At 33.6% G+C, this 19,350-nt stretch overlaps 1 protein-coding gene across 1 annotated transcript; it reads right to left on the bottom strand.

The window, feature by feature from the left end:
• Nucleotides 1-430: 430 nt before the first annotated feature.
• Nucleotides 431-14,192, bottom strand: LOC124352897 (transferrin-like). The gene is made up of 15 exons (XM_046802625.1): nt 14,026-14,192; nt 8,628-8,730; nt 7,975-8,114; nt 7,739-7,872; nt 7,468-7,612; nt 6,763-6,920; nt 6,201-6,513; nt 5,848-6,091; nt 4,989-5,140; nt 4,417-4,521; nt 4,029-4,112; nt 3,105-3,211; nt 2,410-2,553; nt 1,811-1,909; nt 431-591 (listed from the first exon to the last, which is right to left on the bottom strand). The coding sequence occupies exons 1-15, from the start codon at nt 14,171-14,173 to the stop codon at nt 580-582; spliced, it is 2,088 nt and encodes a 695-aa protein (XP_046658581.1). The 5' UTR covers nt 14,174-14,192; the 3' UTR covers nt 431-579.
• Nucleotides 14,193-19,350: the final 5,158 nt, after the last annotated feature.

The following is a 19,350-nucleotide window of genomic DNA, read 5'->3' as shown; positions in this document are numbered from 1 at the left end:
TTCAACAGTTCTTTTACTCAGATAATTTTCACTAGCTACTTCTCGAATTTAATTAGTCCTTACAAACTGCGATGGAACCTGCCCTAATGCGATGATGTAAGCAAAAAAGTTCCACATTTTAAATATTTTTAAAGTATGAATTCATAATAAATTAATGCCATAAGTAAAATTAATAATTATTTTCAGCAAAGCAAAGTAAGTTTCGTTCACCATCATGACTACTTTAATCTTATACCTAATTTCAGCGCATACAGCTTCAAAGTTTTTTGGGTCTTTTTAAACTGTGTGCATGCTTAAATCTATATTTTTAAAGCTTACATATAATTACATTCCACAAATTGGCCCATTCGATAATTATGTTAAAACGACACACACTTAAAATATTCTAAACATAAAATAAACTTATAAATGGTGTAAAATAAAAGCCAAGTTACAAGAAAATAACATTTATTTAGTTGTAAACTATATTAAAACAAAGAATCTAACAGCAATAATAACACAGAATGTTGAGGAATAATGATTGTACAGTCTCTTTCAGTAGCTCGTGTCAGTCAGGAGCAGGCACTTATGTAGATCTCCTCAAGGTTTTGTCTGAAACAAGGAAGAACACACTGTAATGTTGTATTGTTTTACTTAGAAGTTATTTAAATATAGAATTTACATTTCAGTGAAGTAGTTGTTTTCAGAATTAAAGTATATTTATGACTATAATGACAACTGATGCAATGTAACATTTTATGATCACTATAATGTAGTTTATCTAGTTGTATTAAAGAGATAATAGTTAGGCTAAGTACCTTTAACTGTTTTGGAAAAATATAGGAACGGCATCTCTGGAGCAATATTATATATTTTGTACAGGCAGACGAGTTGGTTTCCATTGACTTTTAAGTCTCTTTCATAAACTCAAACAAAAATTATTGTAGCATTTGTAAGTTATCCGTACTAAATAAATGATTTTTATTCTCTATTCTCGATTCTTTGCGAATTAGCCAAATCAGATATAACTAGCTTTAGTATAAATGCCCTAGTAAGCTAATATAGACTAGGCAACGCGTTCATGGCAAAGCTTCACGTTATTTCAAATAAAGAAAATGAGAACGAATATATTGTGCTCTGACGAAACATAGTAAGGAACTAAAATACTTCCATGACTCGATGCAACCGTAGACTTTAAATATCATAAAGAAGACTTTTATCAGTAGAGATAGATCACTTCAGTTATTGTTTGTGGTCATCAAAGCAGAAATCTGAGAAGGATTGGTGATGTAATAACAAGAGAAGAGAGGTATATCCTTAGTCCATTCTCAGTAACTAAGCCTCACTTCCCGAAAAATGCAATAACATTAACTATTGTATTTATATTTTGCAAATAAGTCCTTTCAAAGGAATATTCAAGGTTTAACTGAACCAAACCCATGTCTCTAACAACACTATTACAACTGATATTGAACACAGTACGTATGATTATCAACCTCAATTATTATTGTTCGATTCCGTTTTTTACATGGTTGCAAAGCTCATATTCACGATTTAAATCACTGTCAATGATGTTATGGATCCATTATGGTTGTGGAAACTGATATAATCATTATTCCGTAATTGGTCAAGTTGATTCGTAAATACATTTTTAATAATAGTTTTTTATAGACCATTCATGAAAAGATTTTGTCTTGGACACCTCAGAATCCATAAAAATAGGTGTATAAAATCTTCAAACGAACCGACAAAATGTGTTATGTATTGTATGTATAACAAAACTGTGAAACGAATTCTGAAAATGATTGAACATCTGGATTGTGTTACATACCTCCTCTGGAGTGCAGACCTTCAGCTCGTCATGGATTGGTGTGAAGTCTTTGAGAGGGTTGGTCTCTGGGTGAACAGTGTCAAGGCCGGAAGCTGAGTTCTAAAAAATTAAACTTTTTCATTAAATCATAACAAACCAACAAATTTACCAAACAGATATTTCAAAGGATGTAACAAGGTCAGTGCAAAGGTAGTAGAATTAGTTGACATAGATTAATGAACAGAGTATATTTTGACCTGGTCACCTTGTTCCTTATTGTCTGATTTCAAGGAGCAGTTCAATTGAGACCTTATCAAAACTTACGTTCATGTGAAAAAAATAATTTAAGTCTTAGAGATTTATTCTTCGGGATCTGGTTTTTAAAAATATATTATTAGCGGAGAAGCAGCAATTTGTTTTTATATCTTTAACACGTATACTGCAGCTAACTCATTACGGAACACAGGCAGGGTGGGTGTACTCAAGATCATTCATTATAAAGCCACAGTGGCGGTGTTAACAAGTATTATAGAGATTTGTACAGTAATTCAACTCAACAAAGTTATTCTGAGAATAGAAGCATATTAGATTAAAAGAAGCTGTTGTTGGTCAATACTAACCGAGAAAAGGACGTTGTCATGTCCCTGGTAGGAGCCGAACAGATCAAAGTACTCTGGGTGCTTGTGGTAGAGGTCGGCAGCGCTGAGCATTGTGAACAGGATGTCGTCCTTCTCCACGGGACTCAGGTCCTTGCTAGACAGCAGCTGTGGAACATAGAATTTCCTTCGTTTCAAGTCATATTAACATAATACATGTTTTAACAGCATGATTTTTTTACTATTTCTAAATAACTAGTTTAATGTGAATTTTTAAATTATCTCCAGCTCACCTCCCTCTTGTATATGACACTGTCACAGATTTGACTCCCGGAATCTAGAGTGAAATTTGTCTTCTCTTTAATTAATTACTCTATGATTTGTAGACTGAGTGTTTCTGATGTTGAAGTAATGTACAGAGTTCAATTTGAGCTGAAGCTTTTCGAACTTTATTTAGATCTGTTCAGACGAACACGACTCCAGATTCCAGGATTCAAGTCTGTTACAGCGTCAGATTTCAACTAATTTAGCTTATGTACTCGTATGTATACGAGACTAGTTTACTTCTGTAAAGTTTGAAATAAAACAACAAGTATGTATTGAAATCTGCTATTACCTAAAGGAAACCAGAAATCAGTTTATAAAATCAACCTTCATTTATTTCAGCAATTAAAAATACCAATAATTATTGATTTAGTTGGAATATAAAATAAAATTACCACTCTGGGGGGAACAACGGCCTGGTTACAAGACGCGTAGTCTTTGAATGCCTTGCGTCCGCCGTCTTTGCACAGAAGCTCATACTCTCCTGACTTATCCTCCCCGCCTGCAATAAAATCAAATTATCGATACCACAAATAGAACACCATAAAAATACAGTCCTTATAAAACAGATTAAACATCAATATGCATCAATAAAAGGATATAATTTCGTTTGTTCAACCTTATTACCATTAGTAGTGTGTGTTTAATTAAGTAATCGTATTATTGTTTTATATTAATCTTAGTGTGTTTTATTATAAATAAATAGTATAAATTAAAGTTGCTTTTTATGTTGGTCTGTTTGTTCATTTATATGTTCTAAACTACTTAGCGGATTGTAATATGGTTTTCAATGTCGTCACTAAGTTACTTTTGAGCATGAAAATATAAAAATCTTATTACGTTAAAAATGTTTAAGGCAAACTTTTGTAGGTATTAAGTACGTAAAACGTACCTAAACAGCATGTACTTTAATTTAGTGTAAATCTTTCGACAATAATATTGGACCAATATTAAATAAAATGAGTAAAATTATTTCAACACAACTTGTGTACTTTTGTTACGGTAAACAAAATCGATTGTTTTGATCGCAACTGCACTCATTAGTTAATTAGTACCACTCATTAGTAATATATCAATTGGTACTACTTGTGAAGAAACATAACGCGCTGAGTATTAATCCCTGTGGCACAAAAACTCATTGGTTCCGTTACAGTTTTGATTTTATTAGTACGAGTGTATAGCCTCAAACCGCTCCAGTTTGAAGTCTTAGCAAATTCTGCATACATAATTACTATTCACAGATTGACCATTATATTGATTATTTTTTTTAATTTAAGGGTAAGGTTTAGTCATGTTAATTGAACGATCAATTGACTTACCGACTTGTCTAACAGCAGAGTCATAGTCGAGGAAAGCAACATCACCTTCACCAGAAGACAAACACTTGAAAGGCTCGGCAGAGTCTGAAAAAAAAGACTAAATAAATGAAGTCACTAATATTAATAATAAGCAGTTTATAGTTTAAAATAAATAACTACTGTGGATATAGTACAGTTTATATCTAAAGAATACGCATCATAACTATAAGCTATATAAGTTTAAAGAAAACATGAAGAACACCTTTTTAACCTATTTTTCAATACAAAAAGATCTGATGAAAACCTCCTATTTGGTCAATACTTCAGTTAAATGAAGCACAAATTGCCAATAACAATAACGATGCCAATATGATAATAACAAGTTACTATAGTAAACAAATAACCTTACTTTGAACACCGCCAGAGAAGAATTCACCTACAGCCTTGGTATAGGGGCAGTTGTTTTTCTCGATGAGATTCTTGGTCACAAGATTGTAGACGGGAATAACCCAACCTGATAAAAAATAAAAAAAATTTTTACAAATATACATAAATAGTAATTCTAAATTTAGTACAAACAGTTATCATAACCTACTAGTAAACAGTAGTATTAAACAAATTTTTCAACTGTAACAATTTGTATCAGGGTGTAGAAAAAAGTAGATTTTTAAAAAATATTAACGTTTTTTTTATTATATTTAGAGTTGGAATATAAAGTAATTTTTGATGAAAATTGACCAGTAATAAATAGTAGTCAGTTAATATATTCCTTGAATTGAGGAATAGACCGTGGTATGTGTATTGTTTCTGAGCGTGGTTTTACTTAAGCGTGTAAATAGTCAAAATGGTATTAGGATCAAATTTATTTAGGGAAAAGAACCATTTTTAACATTTTGATCTCATTAAAATCGGATACATTCAGGGCGAAAGAATTAAAAAATACTCAGTAACTAAGCCTGTTCGTGCATTTCCGCTACTCACCAGCAGCCTTGCCAACATGAGAGAAGCAGGCTTTGTGGCCCTTGAGATCGGCCCAAGATTGGAAGTTGGAAGACTTCTTGACGACAGCCACAGCGTGGGTCCTGTGGTCGTTCTCGTACTCTTCCATCAGAACTGGCTGCAACTGGAACTTGCTGCGAATCACACAATATTTATTTTTAAAGCGGTTTGGAATGGCAACAAATACAGTAACCTATAAAACTGAAGTTCTAGAAAAGCTTTAGTTTGATGAGCAAGATAGTTCGTCAATATTTAACTTTAGAAGGTTGAAAGGAGCAACATTTAATGTAAAGATCTTTACTGTAGAGAGCTTATTATAATTCACTATTACTTTTTATTCATCCTTGATAACGCTTCATGTCTAGAACATCTGGGCATTTTTTCAGTTTTCTTTACTTAACTAGGCTACTCACATTTTGGCAACAACTCCACTTTTATGATTCCTACAGCCCTCCATTCCTTAGAATCTTATGGAACAATTGGCATAGCATTTGTGTGAGCACTAGGTGAGCACATTTAATATGCAATATTTTTGTAAACAAAAGGATTGAATCGATTGAAGAAGGAGCTCTTTTTATTGGAAATCTTTTTCTATAAAAGGAAACTCACTATTGTCCAATAATTTCAATTTTCCTACAAGAAGCCTTTCTTTCGACATGTAAGATGCAATCGTCAGGAGTGATTCAACAATTTTACACATGACGATGGCATCTTAGATGACGAAAGGTCTCGTGTAAGAAAATTAAAATTATTGGACAATTTTAAGTTTTATTTTATGGAAAAAAGGTTGAAGTTTGGCAATTTTAGGCTTGGAGGAGATTAGGAAAAGGGAGTGACCTACCTCACAGCATTGACGGCAAGGCCAGCATCCACAGAGACGATGTCCACTTGGTGGTCTCTAGCAGCAGCGTAACATTCGGCCAGGTTAAGCTTGGAGACGCAGGAAATGCCGGGCCTGATGTCCCTGGAGTACGCAGCACTGGCTAGGTCCTGACACTTGGCCTCCTCCACTTCACCAGTTACACACATACGAACCATGCGTCGGGGCTCCAACACATCACGTTCAATCACATCTTCATACTTTGGCTGAACACAGAAAAACCGTTATCAACAAAGGCAATTTCACTTAGATTCGAAGCTAAATACTAGGTATTTAGGTAAAATTACGATAGGTCTTCAATTTACGATATCCACCTTTGGTGAGGTACTGGTGGGGAGTGTAGGGCCCCTTGTTGTCCTTGGTCAGAGTCTTGTTATTGAGGGCCAACACTGAAGAGATCCAGTCGGCATGGCTTGACTCTCCAAGAGCATTCAGCTTGGCGATCGCATCCCTAAGAACTGTAATCTGCTCCTGGTCCTGCTCAGTGGTCATATAACCTTGCCAGGGCCTTGCCGCCCAGACACAGGGTTCGCCCTTCACGGGTTTCTTGGTGGCGTCTGGGCACAGGTAGGAGTAGTCGTCGGGGTTGTAGTTGGATTGCGCGGCAGGTTGCGATCCGTAGGCCATCTGAATAATAGAGGACAATTCTTTTTAGGTTTAGGACAAATTTGATTAGCTATGAAATGTATCCTTAATTTAAGACAAATATTTTACACACAGAATTAAATTTTATTATTGTAAGCATGTAGTAAAAATGGGGGAGACAAGTCAGTACTTACATATAATTTACTCAATCGCTCAACAATAGCTTATCCACGGCAATAGTTTAATAGTCCAGATCATACCAAATTGGAAAAAAAGATGATAAGTACTCACGCCGAAGAACTTCTTGACGAAGATGACCTTAGTGAAGGCGACATCACCTCCTCCCACAGCCAAGCAGCGGAGTGCTCCCTCATACCCGGAGTTCTGGTCGGGATAGTCGCACTTGTCCGGGAACTCACAGAGCTGGCAAAGGTTACTGTATTCCTGCTCTGTTGGGCAAATTAAAACAAAACTATGAATGGCACTTCATCTAGTAGCTTAGATTTGTTTAATTTAGATTTAAATCCATTGTTGAGTTTCGCTCCAGTTCATCTTTCGCTCAGTGCAGCGTCTGATATCTGACACTGTCACAGTATTAACTCTTTTAATCTTAGGTCCATGCCCGTCTCAAAAAATCTTAAAAACCTGATGAGGCCTTGAGAACACATCTTTATGTTTTTTAAACCGGATGGCTGTTTGCTAAACCAGACAGAGCTTTTTTATAGCCTAGGCGTTTTTATGTTGAAATAACATAAAGAGTTCAACGACTTGGTCATCGATTTTTTTTCGACCTCTTGAGACAGAGATGTACTTCAGATTCGAGGAGTCAAATCTGTGACAGTGTTAGATTTCAAAAGCTGGACTAAGCAGAAGTTGGAATGAAGTAAAAGTAAACATTTAGACTGAATCAATTCTTCCTATAGCTAATTTATGTGTTGGAGTTCAAGATTTATGGACTGGAATGTATTTTTAAATTAATAATCAATAGGAACTCACTGAGTCTCTGGTTGATCTCCTTGTCTGGAGACCACTTGCCCACGATGCAAGATTTGCTGAAGAAAGTGGATAAAGCCTTCAGTTCATTCTCTCTAGGCGAAAGTTTTGTGTCGTTCAGTGGAGGCAGGATTCCCATCTTCGTCAGCTAAACAAAAAACAGTAATTATGCACGCTACAAAAGAATACTTTTGTTACACTACCAAAGAATACGCTAGGAAAATACTAATTTCTTACTAAATAAAAGTTATTTCGTCATTTTTATCAAAAGTACCTTAGTGATAGGGATTTTGTATCCAACGTTACGGCCCACTCCGGTGTGACATGACTTAAGACCTCGCAGTTCTTCGATACTGTTGATCTGCAGTTCCTTGTGGATCACGACAACAGCCTCGTACCGGAACTCAGCTAAAAGAAAAATAACTGTTAGTAAGGACTGTCGATGACTTTGGAACGCAAAATCAAAATGGATCAAATTTAATAAGAACAATATTCAGTCATGAACCTTACCCTCTGGCTCTTCTTTGGTGCGGATCTCTTTGAAGATGTTGAAGTTATCTCCGAACCTCTTGGCGGCAATGTACATATCTTCAGGATCCACTGCCTCCCAGTCCGCCTCATGCTCCTTCATCTTTGTCATGCAGTCCAATCTGGAAGCATGGACGATACGTTACAGCATATTACTTCAACGATAGTAAAAATTAAAAACCTCAAAATTTTATATTACCTTCAATTTCATTAAGTTGTTTCATAACTTCTTTCAACTTAATCAATAACTTTACTATTTAATAAAATGTTTGAAGTTAATTGTTTTCAACGCCTGTAACTTCTGAATATTCTGTTGTTGACTGATGTGTAATTTTATTGCTTCATACTTGTTGCAGGCACTCCTGTTGAATAATGTAATTTCACAAATTCTGATGATGCAACCTGCATTTATCAAAACTGTCAAGGTCAGAATTGTTTTCATAGCTTTATTCATATGATAATCGAGAAAGCTCATATACATGATAATAGGTAAATACAAAGCAACGTATAAAATTATAGTTTTTTTATTATTTCTAGGTGTGAATTGTTCATGTATGTAGATACACCCAATCTTGATGTACAATAAGTGTGTACATTACACTTGTATTTTTGTCTAGCTATTTTTTTGTAATTACCTATCTCTGGCGGCGACGCAAGTCATGGTAACGCCAACAGATTTTCCTTGCTCCACCATTTGCTGACAGGCATCGTAGGCATTGTGAGGCACGCAGATCTTGACTGAAACAATCATGTGAAGTATATAACGTTTGTCATTGTGACCCATTTATAAAATACCAAACATATTGATAAAACCAATAAAGGTTCAAATACGTTTTAGATTTGTCTATGCAGTGAACCAGTGTATACATTGTGTCACATTGTGTTAATGTTCACAATTTTAAAATGAATGGTGACAGTTTTGACTGAAACGTGGGAAAAACGACAATGATAAAACTATAAATAAAACTACAAATGTCAATAAAGATGTCTCGGATGCTGCGTGCAGTGGGATGATTTTGTCAATAAATCGATCAAAATAAAAACCTAATTTACTGTGGTTCCAACAACCTTTCCATAAACCATTTCTTCTAAGGTTCGTCATTTTCAAACCGAGCTTTTCCGCTTTTTTTGGTGTCAAATGACACAGCAATATTGTATATTGTACCCTTGCCACTGTATATAATTCTGTATCTACATCACTCACTTCTTAATCACCATATTTCAAAATTATTCCAAACTCCAACAAATATAATCATTAGTAATTATTCCTTGATATTCTGCGTAACTGATAAACTAGATAGTTCAGGAGCCGAAGGACAGTTTGCGTTGTGTAAGTACTAAACCTTCCTTTCCTCTGAAATTTATGGAGGAATTTTCCTAAAAAAATAAACCTATAGTCAACCACGTTTAAACGATATTGTTTTTCATAAAAGCAACAAAAACAGACACATCAGCGTCAGCTTATCATGTACAGATCGACTATTTGCCCGAACGTTGTGACTATCATTATCTTTATCCAGTTATTTGACGTTGATATAACTGTTATTTATGTGTCTGGCGGTACGTTTTAGCAAACAAATATATGGTTCTAGCAGTTACACGCAATTTAGTAGACTTTGTACGTATATTAGAACTTCTGGTTCGAGTGATTTATATTTCCAACGCCAATGTTGAGTATATAATGCCGTGATCAAGAAAATATGTCCTAAAGTGAATATTTATGGCAATTGAAATTTTCTCAGGTCTTAGCATAATTTGTTTTGCCTTCTTTCCTCGATTATACATAGACAGATTTAAGAAGCTTTCTTCGGATATAAAGCATCTACTTCCATCCATCATAATTTACTTCCAGTCCAAGATGTTTCTGGTGCCACAGATGAGTTAGTTGCTCTCAGCAAGAAAGAATACAAAAGCAGGCCTGAAAAGCCAACTTCTGTCTAAAGACAGCTAAGATGGGTTTTATAATGATCTTAAAATTTATTGTAAAAGTTGATTAGTAATTTTGTATTCAACGCAATTCTGACAAAGCGCTTCATTGTTAATATTTACTAAAACCTTCAGATAAAAGCCTATTTTTACTAAAACACATTTCAAATTTTCTTATCTTGAGATGTGTAGTTACCAAGCTTACTCAGAGCTCTCAAGACTACAACTATTGAAAATAGTTGTTAAATTAATTAAAAATACGGTTGAGCTTATCGTAAAACTTGCACAAATCATTTAACGGAATCTTTCAATTAATAACATTTGTTTGATATAATGCAACTTTAAAGTTTAAGATGGAATTTCCCGCATTATTAGAGACCAGTGGGGCGTAGCCCGGATGGATTTTTGAAATTTAAATAAGCCTATACGTTAACCAGGGACCCTAAGAATGTCCATGTAAACTTCCAGTCGACTTCCAGTAAACTTACAATCGGTCCAATAGTTTTAACGTGATTGAGTAAAATACACGAAAAGGGTCTAAAATAGTATAGATAAGAAAATAATTAAAATTTGATACTTTTACTCTTGCGACAATTTCCCAATTTTCCTCCTACAAAAGTAGTATGGCTGATGATCGATTTCTGGGTGATGGGAAATTTATCTATTGATTAAAAAAGAACTTGATCTGTTTATACCGTATAGTGCATATTGAAATAAAGAGCATTTTTGAAATATTGCAAAATTTGTGAGTATCGTTGGCTTACAAGATTGAATTTGACCTTGACTTTGACTTTGACAATAGTTAATGCGGGCATTTTGCCAAGATGAGTCACTGTAATGGAGATTTCCAACCGGCGCGCCGCATCGTGGAGGCGTAGCGACATCAAGAACCGACCTGTCCCTGCATCGGGACGGGTTATATGGCTGTTAAATATTCAAGAGGAGTAGATAGTTCGTGTCAATCTTCCGCTTCCTACGCACGAATAGTGGAAGATTCCTGGGTGCAGTCTCGCATCTCCAGACTTTTTCCTATCATGGGCTGTAGAGAAGAGCGTACTTGGAAATTATTTGGAAGGTTATAATTCTTCTACACAATAAATTCTCTTATTCTGATAAAATATTAGCATTACCACCTTAAATTTCGACATCCATGATCTACTTTTCAAAAGTGGAGCACGCGCCATTAGCGTTATTGTGATAGACCCTCACGCGCTAAACATATAAGGAAAGATTGCTTGAAAGGCGATGTACAAATTGGTTTGAGCGGAGACATAAAATAAGGCATAAACGAACACAAAGTCTACACAAGGACAAGGCGGTAATTTTGCATGCATGATGACACACTGACTGTAACGTTTCCTCCAAGGTTAACTCTCAGGCTGCAGTACATATAATGGAATACTGATGTATTGTTAAAAATTTCCGTGTGGATTCGGTGAATTTTCGTTACTGGACTTCCAATCATGTACTCTTAAGTTAAGTAGCACAGTTCTGCAAAACATTCTAAAAACTACAGTAAGGTACAATGTACATTTTAGAACAAGACTAACTTTACATGTCATTTACACAGAATTTTAGTATAATATTGCTTGAATAAAATGTTAATAATGTTTGTCTATTAACTATTACACTTTAATAAATTTAATAGCAGTATTGTAAACAAAATATTATTTTGGTTCTTATTGCTACCTTGTAGGAGCGCATAATAATTTTTCAATATAATAATTTACTTTATATTGAATATATTAATAATTGGTATATCTCTTTCGTTTTTTCGAACCGTTTGACCAAAAGGTACTAATAAAATTAAAGCAAATTTACTTATGGTCTTAAAGGTAACAAATATGGTAACGAGGAAATCACAGAATAAAGAAATTTGGAACAATCATGTGGCATTTAGTCTAGTGATAATGAGTTGGATTGGTTGATAAGGCTTTTGTTACTAATTCTTCCTTGAAGAGAATTATTATTACACGCAAGTCTCAAACTAAGAAGAGTTTTTATACTACCTCTAGAGTTAGATATTGTTGGAAAATAAAGCTATTGTTAGAATGAGGAGTGCTGTTTGATTTGCATCGTAGTGGTTTTAAAACTGGTTGTGTCATACATTTTAATATCGAGCTTGATAATGAAGTACGCTTAAAACATTAGATAATTACCTAAATCTCTTCAGGGGAAATAAAATAGAGTAACCTGTTTCCTGTTGATTTTATGTTATGTTCTATGGAATGGTTCACAAGGATGTTTTTAAGGCTTAAGTTTAGTTGTAAACAGATTACCTTATCATTAACTATGAATAACACAAAACGTTTTCTGCTCCGAGAATCTGAGAAATGAGATGAGAGAAGAAAATAGATGTTTGATTAAATAATATAAAAACATTATTTTGTCCAATAACAGTACCTATGATTTTATCTTTTTTTAATATCGTGCTTTTGCAACTATGAAGAATCCTTAAAATGATGCAATACTAATTAGAACAAAGAAACATAATAACATTTGATTTAATGTTCACAATTTACGTATTTTTGAAAATATTTGTAGGAGGGCATAACAATTTTTTAATATATTAATTTACTTTATATTGGATATATTAATAATTGGTATATCTATTGTCCCTAAACAATTTTTTTGTTCTTTCTTATGTATTTTTTCTATTTTTAGACAATTCCTGGAATCTATAGCTGAATCTCCCATACTCATACAGGGGATTCGAACCCGTATCTATGGGATAAGCTGAGACCGCTAACCTCAGCTAAGGAAGATCGACGTATTCAAAGTTGATTTGGATCTAAAAAATAGCCAACAAAATTCTCGTTGCAGTGAAGTTTATTTTTTTGTTAAATTTTTTCATATAACAAATATTAAAAGATGTTATTGTAAATCCATGAAAAGTTATTGATAGAGACTAAGGTGAATTCAAATCACCCCATTCTACATTGAGGGTTACTCAATCAGTTTTATGTCCGTTTTTTTTATTTTATAGATACGGCCATGTAAAAAAAACATTATAAAGGCATAAAAAATAGTAAGAATATGTAGCCTATATGAGTTTTGACTTAAGTGATTGAGGTTTTTATATATAATACGATTTAATAATTTAAAATATTAAATATTTCTCGTTTTAATGAAATATGATATAAGGCATTTATATGAAAAACGGCATTTCCTTGCTCACTTTTCATATACATAGTGTAAAAATGGAATCCTCACCTTCAGTCGTTTATCCATGGGCTGTATTCCAGACGGATTAAAATAGTTCTTTAATCCTGATTCCTGAAATCTCTGGTGGATGATAAAAGTTTTCTATTTTGCATATCTTCAGGAAAGATATTTTAAGGTTTACGACTAAAACATAAAAAGGTTATCCAACTCAAAATCAACTGCTCCAGCTTAAACCAACATCTTTTCGGAACACCTCCTTATGGGCGCGATCAGAGAAGCGAAAGTTAATTCATATTTGAAATTTCTTTTCAATAATTACATCTCAACGTTTCTATAAAAACCCTATTATTTTTAGATATTTTACCTCGCCTTGAAGATTTATTTTCAGTCAAAAAATATTAACTTGACGCTGAAAACTTAAGGTCCAACAAAATCAGAAATTGGACGAAGAACAAGAAAGAAAATACTAGTGATCATGGTATGATTTTCAAAAGACGATTCACTCTGATTGAATACAAACAGACCCTAGCCACAGTGTACCATTCACAAAATTTGCCCATACCAAAATAAACAGTCTTATTGTCTGCCGTACGTGTTAAAAGTTCAAGCTTATTCTGGGATAAATAAGTTATTTATTATAATAAAAAATTTCAAATAAAGTGTTTCAAATACTCTTTGCGTTATGTAATATCAATGTATATATTTTAAAATGTAATTACAACCTTTATAGATGTGAAATTTTGGATAAGAAAACATTTATAAGTGAAAAAATATGTATTTATTTATAAATGACATTCTATTGTTTATAAATGATATGTATTTTATATAGCCAAGTAGAAGGTAAGTAATGAACAAAAAGTAATGGTTCCTTGTCTTAGGTAGTGATGTGTTTACAATGTACACTATTTTGTAATAATGAATAACAAGAAAAGTAGTACTCACAAGTTTTGGGCGTGGGAACGGCACATGCCGTAGCCAGGAGGGTGAGTGCCAGAACGTACCACATCGTGCTGACTGTGACCTGAGGCCGGCGGCATGCGCTTATATATGTACGTCGGTGGGGGAACTCTACGACCTCAGCAGGAGTCATCGTACCGCGCCGGGTCAGCAGACCTCAGCTTTTCGTACATAGAAAACTGTTATCATCGTGGGGAATTTTAAATCCCTGGTGCATTATCTATGCCCATGAACTATCATGAAGTCACAAAAATATACAAAAATTCAAACATAAATATTCTTGTGTAACTCAATCGTATAAAAGTAAAAATAATATGATAACTTTTGTAATAATTCTCATCATAGCTGATTTTTGTAAATATTTTCAAATTAACATTTCCTACATTATTTTTTCCTTCATACTTAATTTCTGAAAATACTATATTATAATTAGTAGTTATTTTTCCTCCATCATACATTTATTTTTCCTACATATATACTACATCATTGTTTCAAATCCTATCTGAATTTCTCACAAAATATTGTCTACAAATATTACACCGACCTTTGGAAGGTCACAACTATATTTTAAAGTACATGATGGGACATTTTCAAAGTTCCTGAAAGAGTAGTGAAAGAAAAAGTAATAGTATCAAACCTTACACTAAATATTTTTAGCACGAATATAGTAATTTCGTAACGTAGGAGTTCACCCTATTAGCGCTGGAATAGCGTTGCTAGGGAAATGGCCCTTGCATATATTGGCAATGTAAATTTAAGCACACTTTTGAAAACCACCGGCAGAGATTATGGGCTGAAGATTTTTAGGCATATGTAATGGCCCACTATACACATCCAAATATGTATATGATAAAAACCACTGGTCCAAACCAACCAAGCTATTCGGCATCAGTTTTACACAAAAAGCATCACTTACAAAAATTGCAAAAAAATTTTTAACAAATATTTTTTAAGGGGACACTTCTTTTAACAATCTCTAGTCGAAATTCTTATCATTTTTCTGTACATTATATCTCTACAATAGCTACGATAATTTATGAAATGTAATATACTCGTGTATATATATATGCAAAACATCGGATGGTACCAAATTTAAAATTGTTTGTAAACGATATTTTAATATAACCCTGGAGCGTATGTAGTATTTCCCACAACTTCATCTTCTTTAAATGCCTCTTTTAAGACCTTCACCTTCAAGCTGGTAGCCTGGCTACACGCTTTTGCAATTTCTTAAAGGGCACTCTCAGCCTTGGTCTATCAGAAGTTCTAAGTGCAGCTAGATTTAAATGTAGATTAATAAACCCGTCCAACTGTGCCATCCAAAAATTATAATTAAAAAAAAAATTATAAATAGCCTGTTCTAGGTATTTTCCAAAACAAAAATAACAATGATTCACAATGTAACACTCATATTCACTTGTTCACAATTTTCAGTGGTCACGGGCTCACTGCGTTTGCTTATAATAATAAAAATACTTTTAATATATAAGATAAGTTCTAATATCATAATTAAAATTAATACATACGGACAGACCACACGGGAATTTGTCTTCGTGACTGAGGCAGGCACTTTGTCTAACGGATATCATCACACTTATATCGGAAGTGAATATGTAAACACAGCTAAGTCTAAAAATAGGTGTTTAGTTTTAACTATTATTTCTAACATATTTTATTATAGTTTATTACAATGGCATAGCGGAGTAGAATTATCAACGTAACTCGGCAATATCCAGTATATTATTTTGACCGTGCAAGAACACGATTTATAACCAAGTTTTAGGTATCACATTAGACATTTTAATGTGGTTAGCTACACATACCACATTAAAAACTAAGCAGCTATGTGGTTGGCCAGGGTGACAAACGTTGAACAAGATGGCCACCAAATTCACATGAATTGCGCGGGTAATTTTGTTTGTCTACCTGTCCCATGAGTGAGAATCAGGGTAAATTAAAATGTTCACACCATTGTAGTAACCTTCATCTAAATACTTCCTCTCCTATTCACTTTTACCTTCGTGGATTTTTTTATTTACTGAAGAAAAATAAATGGGAGGACGAAGTGGGCTTCGTTTCTACTCAACTCCAAATTTCTGTCAAGTCCCAAATTTTAATTAAGTTATTGATACATTTGCTTAATATATACATTTTAAAATATTTACTCTTATTCAGTTGGTTTCATAAAAATTAAACTAGTGTCTGAAGAAAAATCTGATAAGTTATTAATACAATTCAATCGTACCGATATGATTACAGAGTCAGCACTAGATCATTATTATAAATATACTTTTATTAAGGAATATACTGGAATGCACCGTAATTAAATAAACATTCTAAATTCTAAACTTAAATTAGGAGGCCAGGACGACCGTCTAGGTTAAATTTCAAAGGATAAATGTTATTCCACGGAAGTAAACTCTTATCTGAAAGTACTTTTAGTGTGTTAAGAACCATGACTAGGTCGTATAAGTTGTTGCTTAGTACACTTTTAAAACAGATAAAGAACATTTGTTTTTACTGCCAGCTATGTCAACTAAAATAAACAAACTAGATGACTATAGCGACGGAACTAATTGTAGAAAGAAGGCTGAAACACTCAATACTAATCTCTTGTAATTAGTTCTTATTTCATCCGCATCTTCTTCGCAAGGCCCTGTCAGGACTCGCTTGTAATAAGTCTGCTTGTAATAAGTTTATTTATATATTCTTTAAGCTTACTTTGAATTCTGCCCTTTTAGAAGACCATATTCCTATCGTGGACGACAAGACTCTGTGGTATTTGGTCGCTAATGTTCCTTCAGGAGCATGTTGTAATTTTCTCCCAATAATTGTCCACCATCCTGGCGTGCAAATCACTAAATGCAGCAACGTCAGTGAACAAAAAAACTCTTTTTAACGGACCTTAACACCGTTATTACCTCTCCCATTAGCGACAGAAGACTTCTCTAGACGCAGTTTTTAACCAGTACATATTCTTTTTAGTATGCGTTTGATTCAAGGAGGAATTTAACACAAACCTACCTAAACTTTTAAAGGAAATGTGAAAGTAAAGTTTTTCTACGATGTTGAGGCAGTTAGATCCTAAATATTTCTAAATTCAGGATCTTCCATTAAACTGTAAAGTGATCTAGTCCACCGCTTTCTCCACATGTTGTTAGTTAATTTGCTGTATTCGCAATCACGAGTAAAGATCTTCTATATTCAAACAATTCGCTTCACAAAACCCCCAAAATAGGGAATATGATGCAGTTTCCTTACAATATGCTAAGCATCAACTAAAATATTGTGATCATTAAAGAGACATTTTCTTCCAGCTTAGCTCAGTGGTTTGAAGTGGTTCAATCCGTTTTTGGTTGGGATATTTTTTATCTATAATCGGATAGCTCTTAAAGACTTATTCTTTAAAAAACTGTAAGATCAAGTTAAATCTTAAAGGGATTAAAGCAAGGACTATTAGGCAACCTTTTAAGCAGGCCCAAATAAAAAAAGTTTCAATAAAAAAAACTATAGTTTTCTAAAACGTGCACATGAATAAAATATTTTATTTCTTCCAGTCATTTGTTATATACATGCTTTAAATATTTCATTTCTTCGACAGTTTTTGTTTATGTCCGATTATAAGATGCTCCTTAATTCTACTCCAAACTCCGACACTGAAGGGATATCCTAAAATGTTATTACCAGCATAAAAATAAATATTATTTATATTATTAATAAAACAAATATTATTTAATATATTGCACAACAAGTTACTCTGTACTATCACAGCATTCGCTTCAAATAAAGCACAAATATAAGATTAATTCATTTCAAATGTTCCAATAATGAAAAAACAGGAATTCCAAATAACCAGTTTTTGAATGATTATTTACGTGTATTAATTAGTATTAGTTTAGACAGCGATAACTAAAGGGATAAGTATAAAGAAGTGTTGAAAAAAAATATTAACACAACTTGAATTTCAAATGGGCCTTCGATACAAGTGCTGAATGTTTTTATCCATGTATTCAGGTTCCGATTCGACCTTGAAACCAGCGCTGGATATCATTATTTCCTAGAAGTAGACTGCGGAGGAATTAATGGAACTTCTCTGAATTTGAACGTCGAAGATGTAACTTCCCGTTTGGTCTTTTTACCTTTGTAACAGGGACGACAGATAAACCTACATTTGACCATGATCCAGACGTCTGTGAAGAAACATTTCGACTCTGCAGATAAGAGAACAACATATAATTGACTAAAAGAATCAACAAAGTTTTGCTCTCAAGCTAACATAAATAATCATTTCGGGTCATTCGAAAGAAGTAAATAGGTTTTGTAACTAACATATATTATTAATTTACTCTCATTGGGTCTCTCATGTGGTTTACATGTACTCAAAATCTCTGATGAAAGCTGCTCGGTACAAAAATGATCATACAACCATGTTAGGAAATATTATAAGCATTACAGAAGACTTTAATTTAACTTAATTCAGCATTTCCATCAACATGCCGCCAGGTCTTGGTGAGAGAAAATTATGATGTAATTTACGAGTAATCAACATGTTGAAAACCACTCCAAATACTATAGCAATGATTAATTATTTACACAAAGTTTTTGAAATTGTATAAGCAACACATGTGATCAGCTACTTTTGACGAAAGAAAAGTACTTTCATAAGATTAACTTTGTAATTTTGGAAGCTCATGGAACAGAGCCCTATATTCGAATATATTTCAAATTCATAAAAGCACATTTAGAGTGTAAGAACTGTTCATTAATGTATGTCTGTGAAAAATGCTCAGATGCGTAAATTCGCCATGAAATGTTATGAACATTTATGAAATGTATTAGTACATACTCTTACATACATTATGTTCTAAAGAGATTAACAGGGAAGAGTTCACCACAACTCATTATTTACGAAAAATTATGAAAATCTGAAAAAATTAAAATTTTTGTATTACTTAGAAATATTTAAACTATGTTGAAAGCAGTTAGTTTTGTACGGAGTCTAGTTTGGGAATAGGAAGGTCGAGGTTAAAAAGGAAGGGATGATGATTAAATAATCCAACTTCTGCAGCAAACCCAATAGCAACTTTTAATCCAAATTAAATAAATATATCTGAAAACAATACCTATTACAAGTAAGTATCGGTGTGAAAACACTCAGAGAAGGCCGCCCGGTATTCACCAGAGCTCCTGTCGCCGTCGTTATGTTTACCAATCATCTCTGACGGCTGGGAATTACGGTACGTGAGTCACTATTTATCATCTGGAGGTCAAACTGATTGTTGCCAACTTGATAATAACCCTTTGTTGGAC

The sequence above is a fragment of the Homalodisca vitripennis genome, chromosome 1 (genome assembly GCF_021130785.1).
Source record: "Homalodisca vitripennis isolate AUS2020 chromosome 1, UT_GWSS_2.1, whole genome shotgun sequence".
Lineage (NCBI taxonomy): Eukaryota > Metazoa > Arthropoda > Insecta > Hemiptera > Cicadellidae > Homalodisca > Homalodisca vitripennis.
Note: the sequence above shows the minus strand (reverse complement) of the source record. Positions and strands in the feature narration are given on the sequence as shown.

Bases quoted from the DNA above. Each gene is read 5' to 3' on its own strand.
- LOC124352897 (XM_046802625.1), bottom strand. From the start codon at position 14,173: ATGACTCCTGCTGAGGTCGTAGAGTTCCCCCACCGACGTACATATATA. The intron at 7,613-7,738 runs GTACTTTTGATA...TTTTTTGTTTAG, and splicing joins ACAAAATCCCTATCACTAAG to CTGACGAAGATGGGAATCCT. The intron at 6,514-6,762 runs GTGAGTACTTAT...TCTATTATTCAG, and splicing joins TCGTCAAGAAGTTCTTCGGC to ATGGCCTACGGATCGCAACC.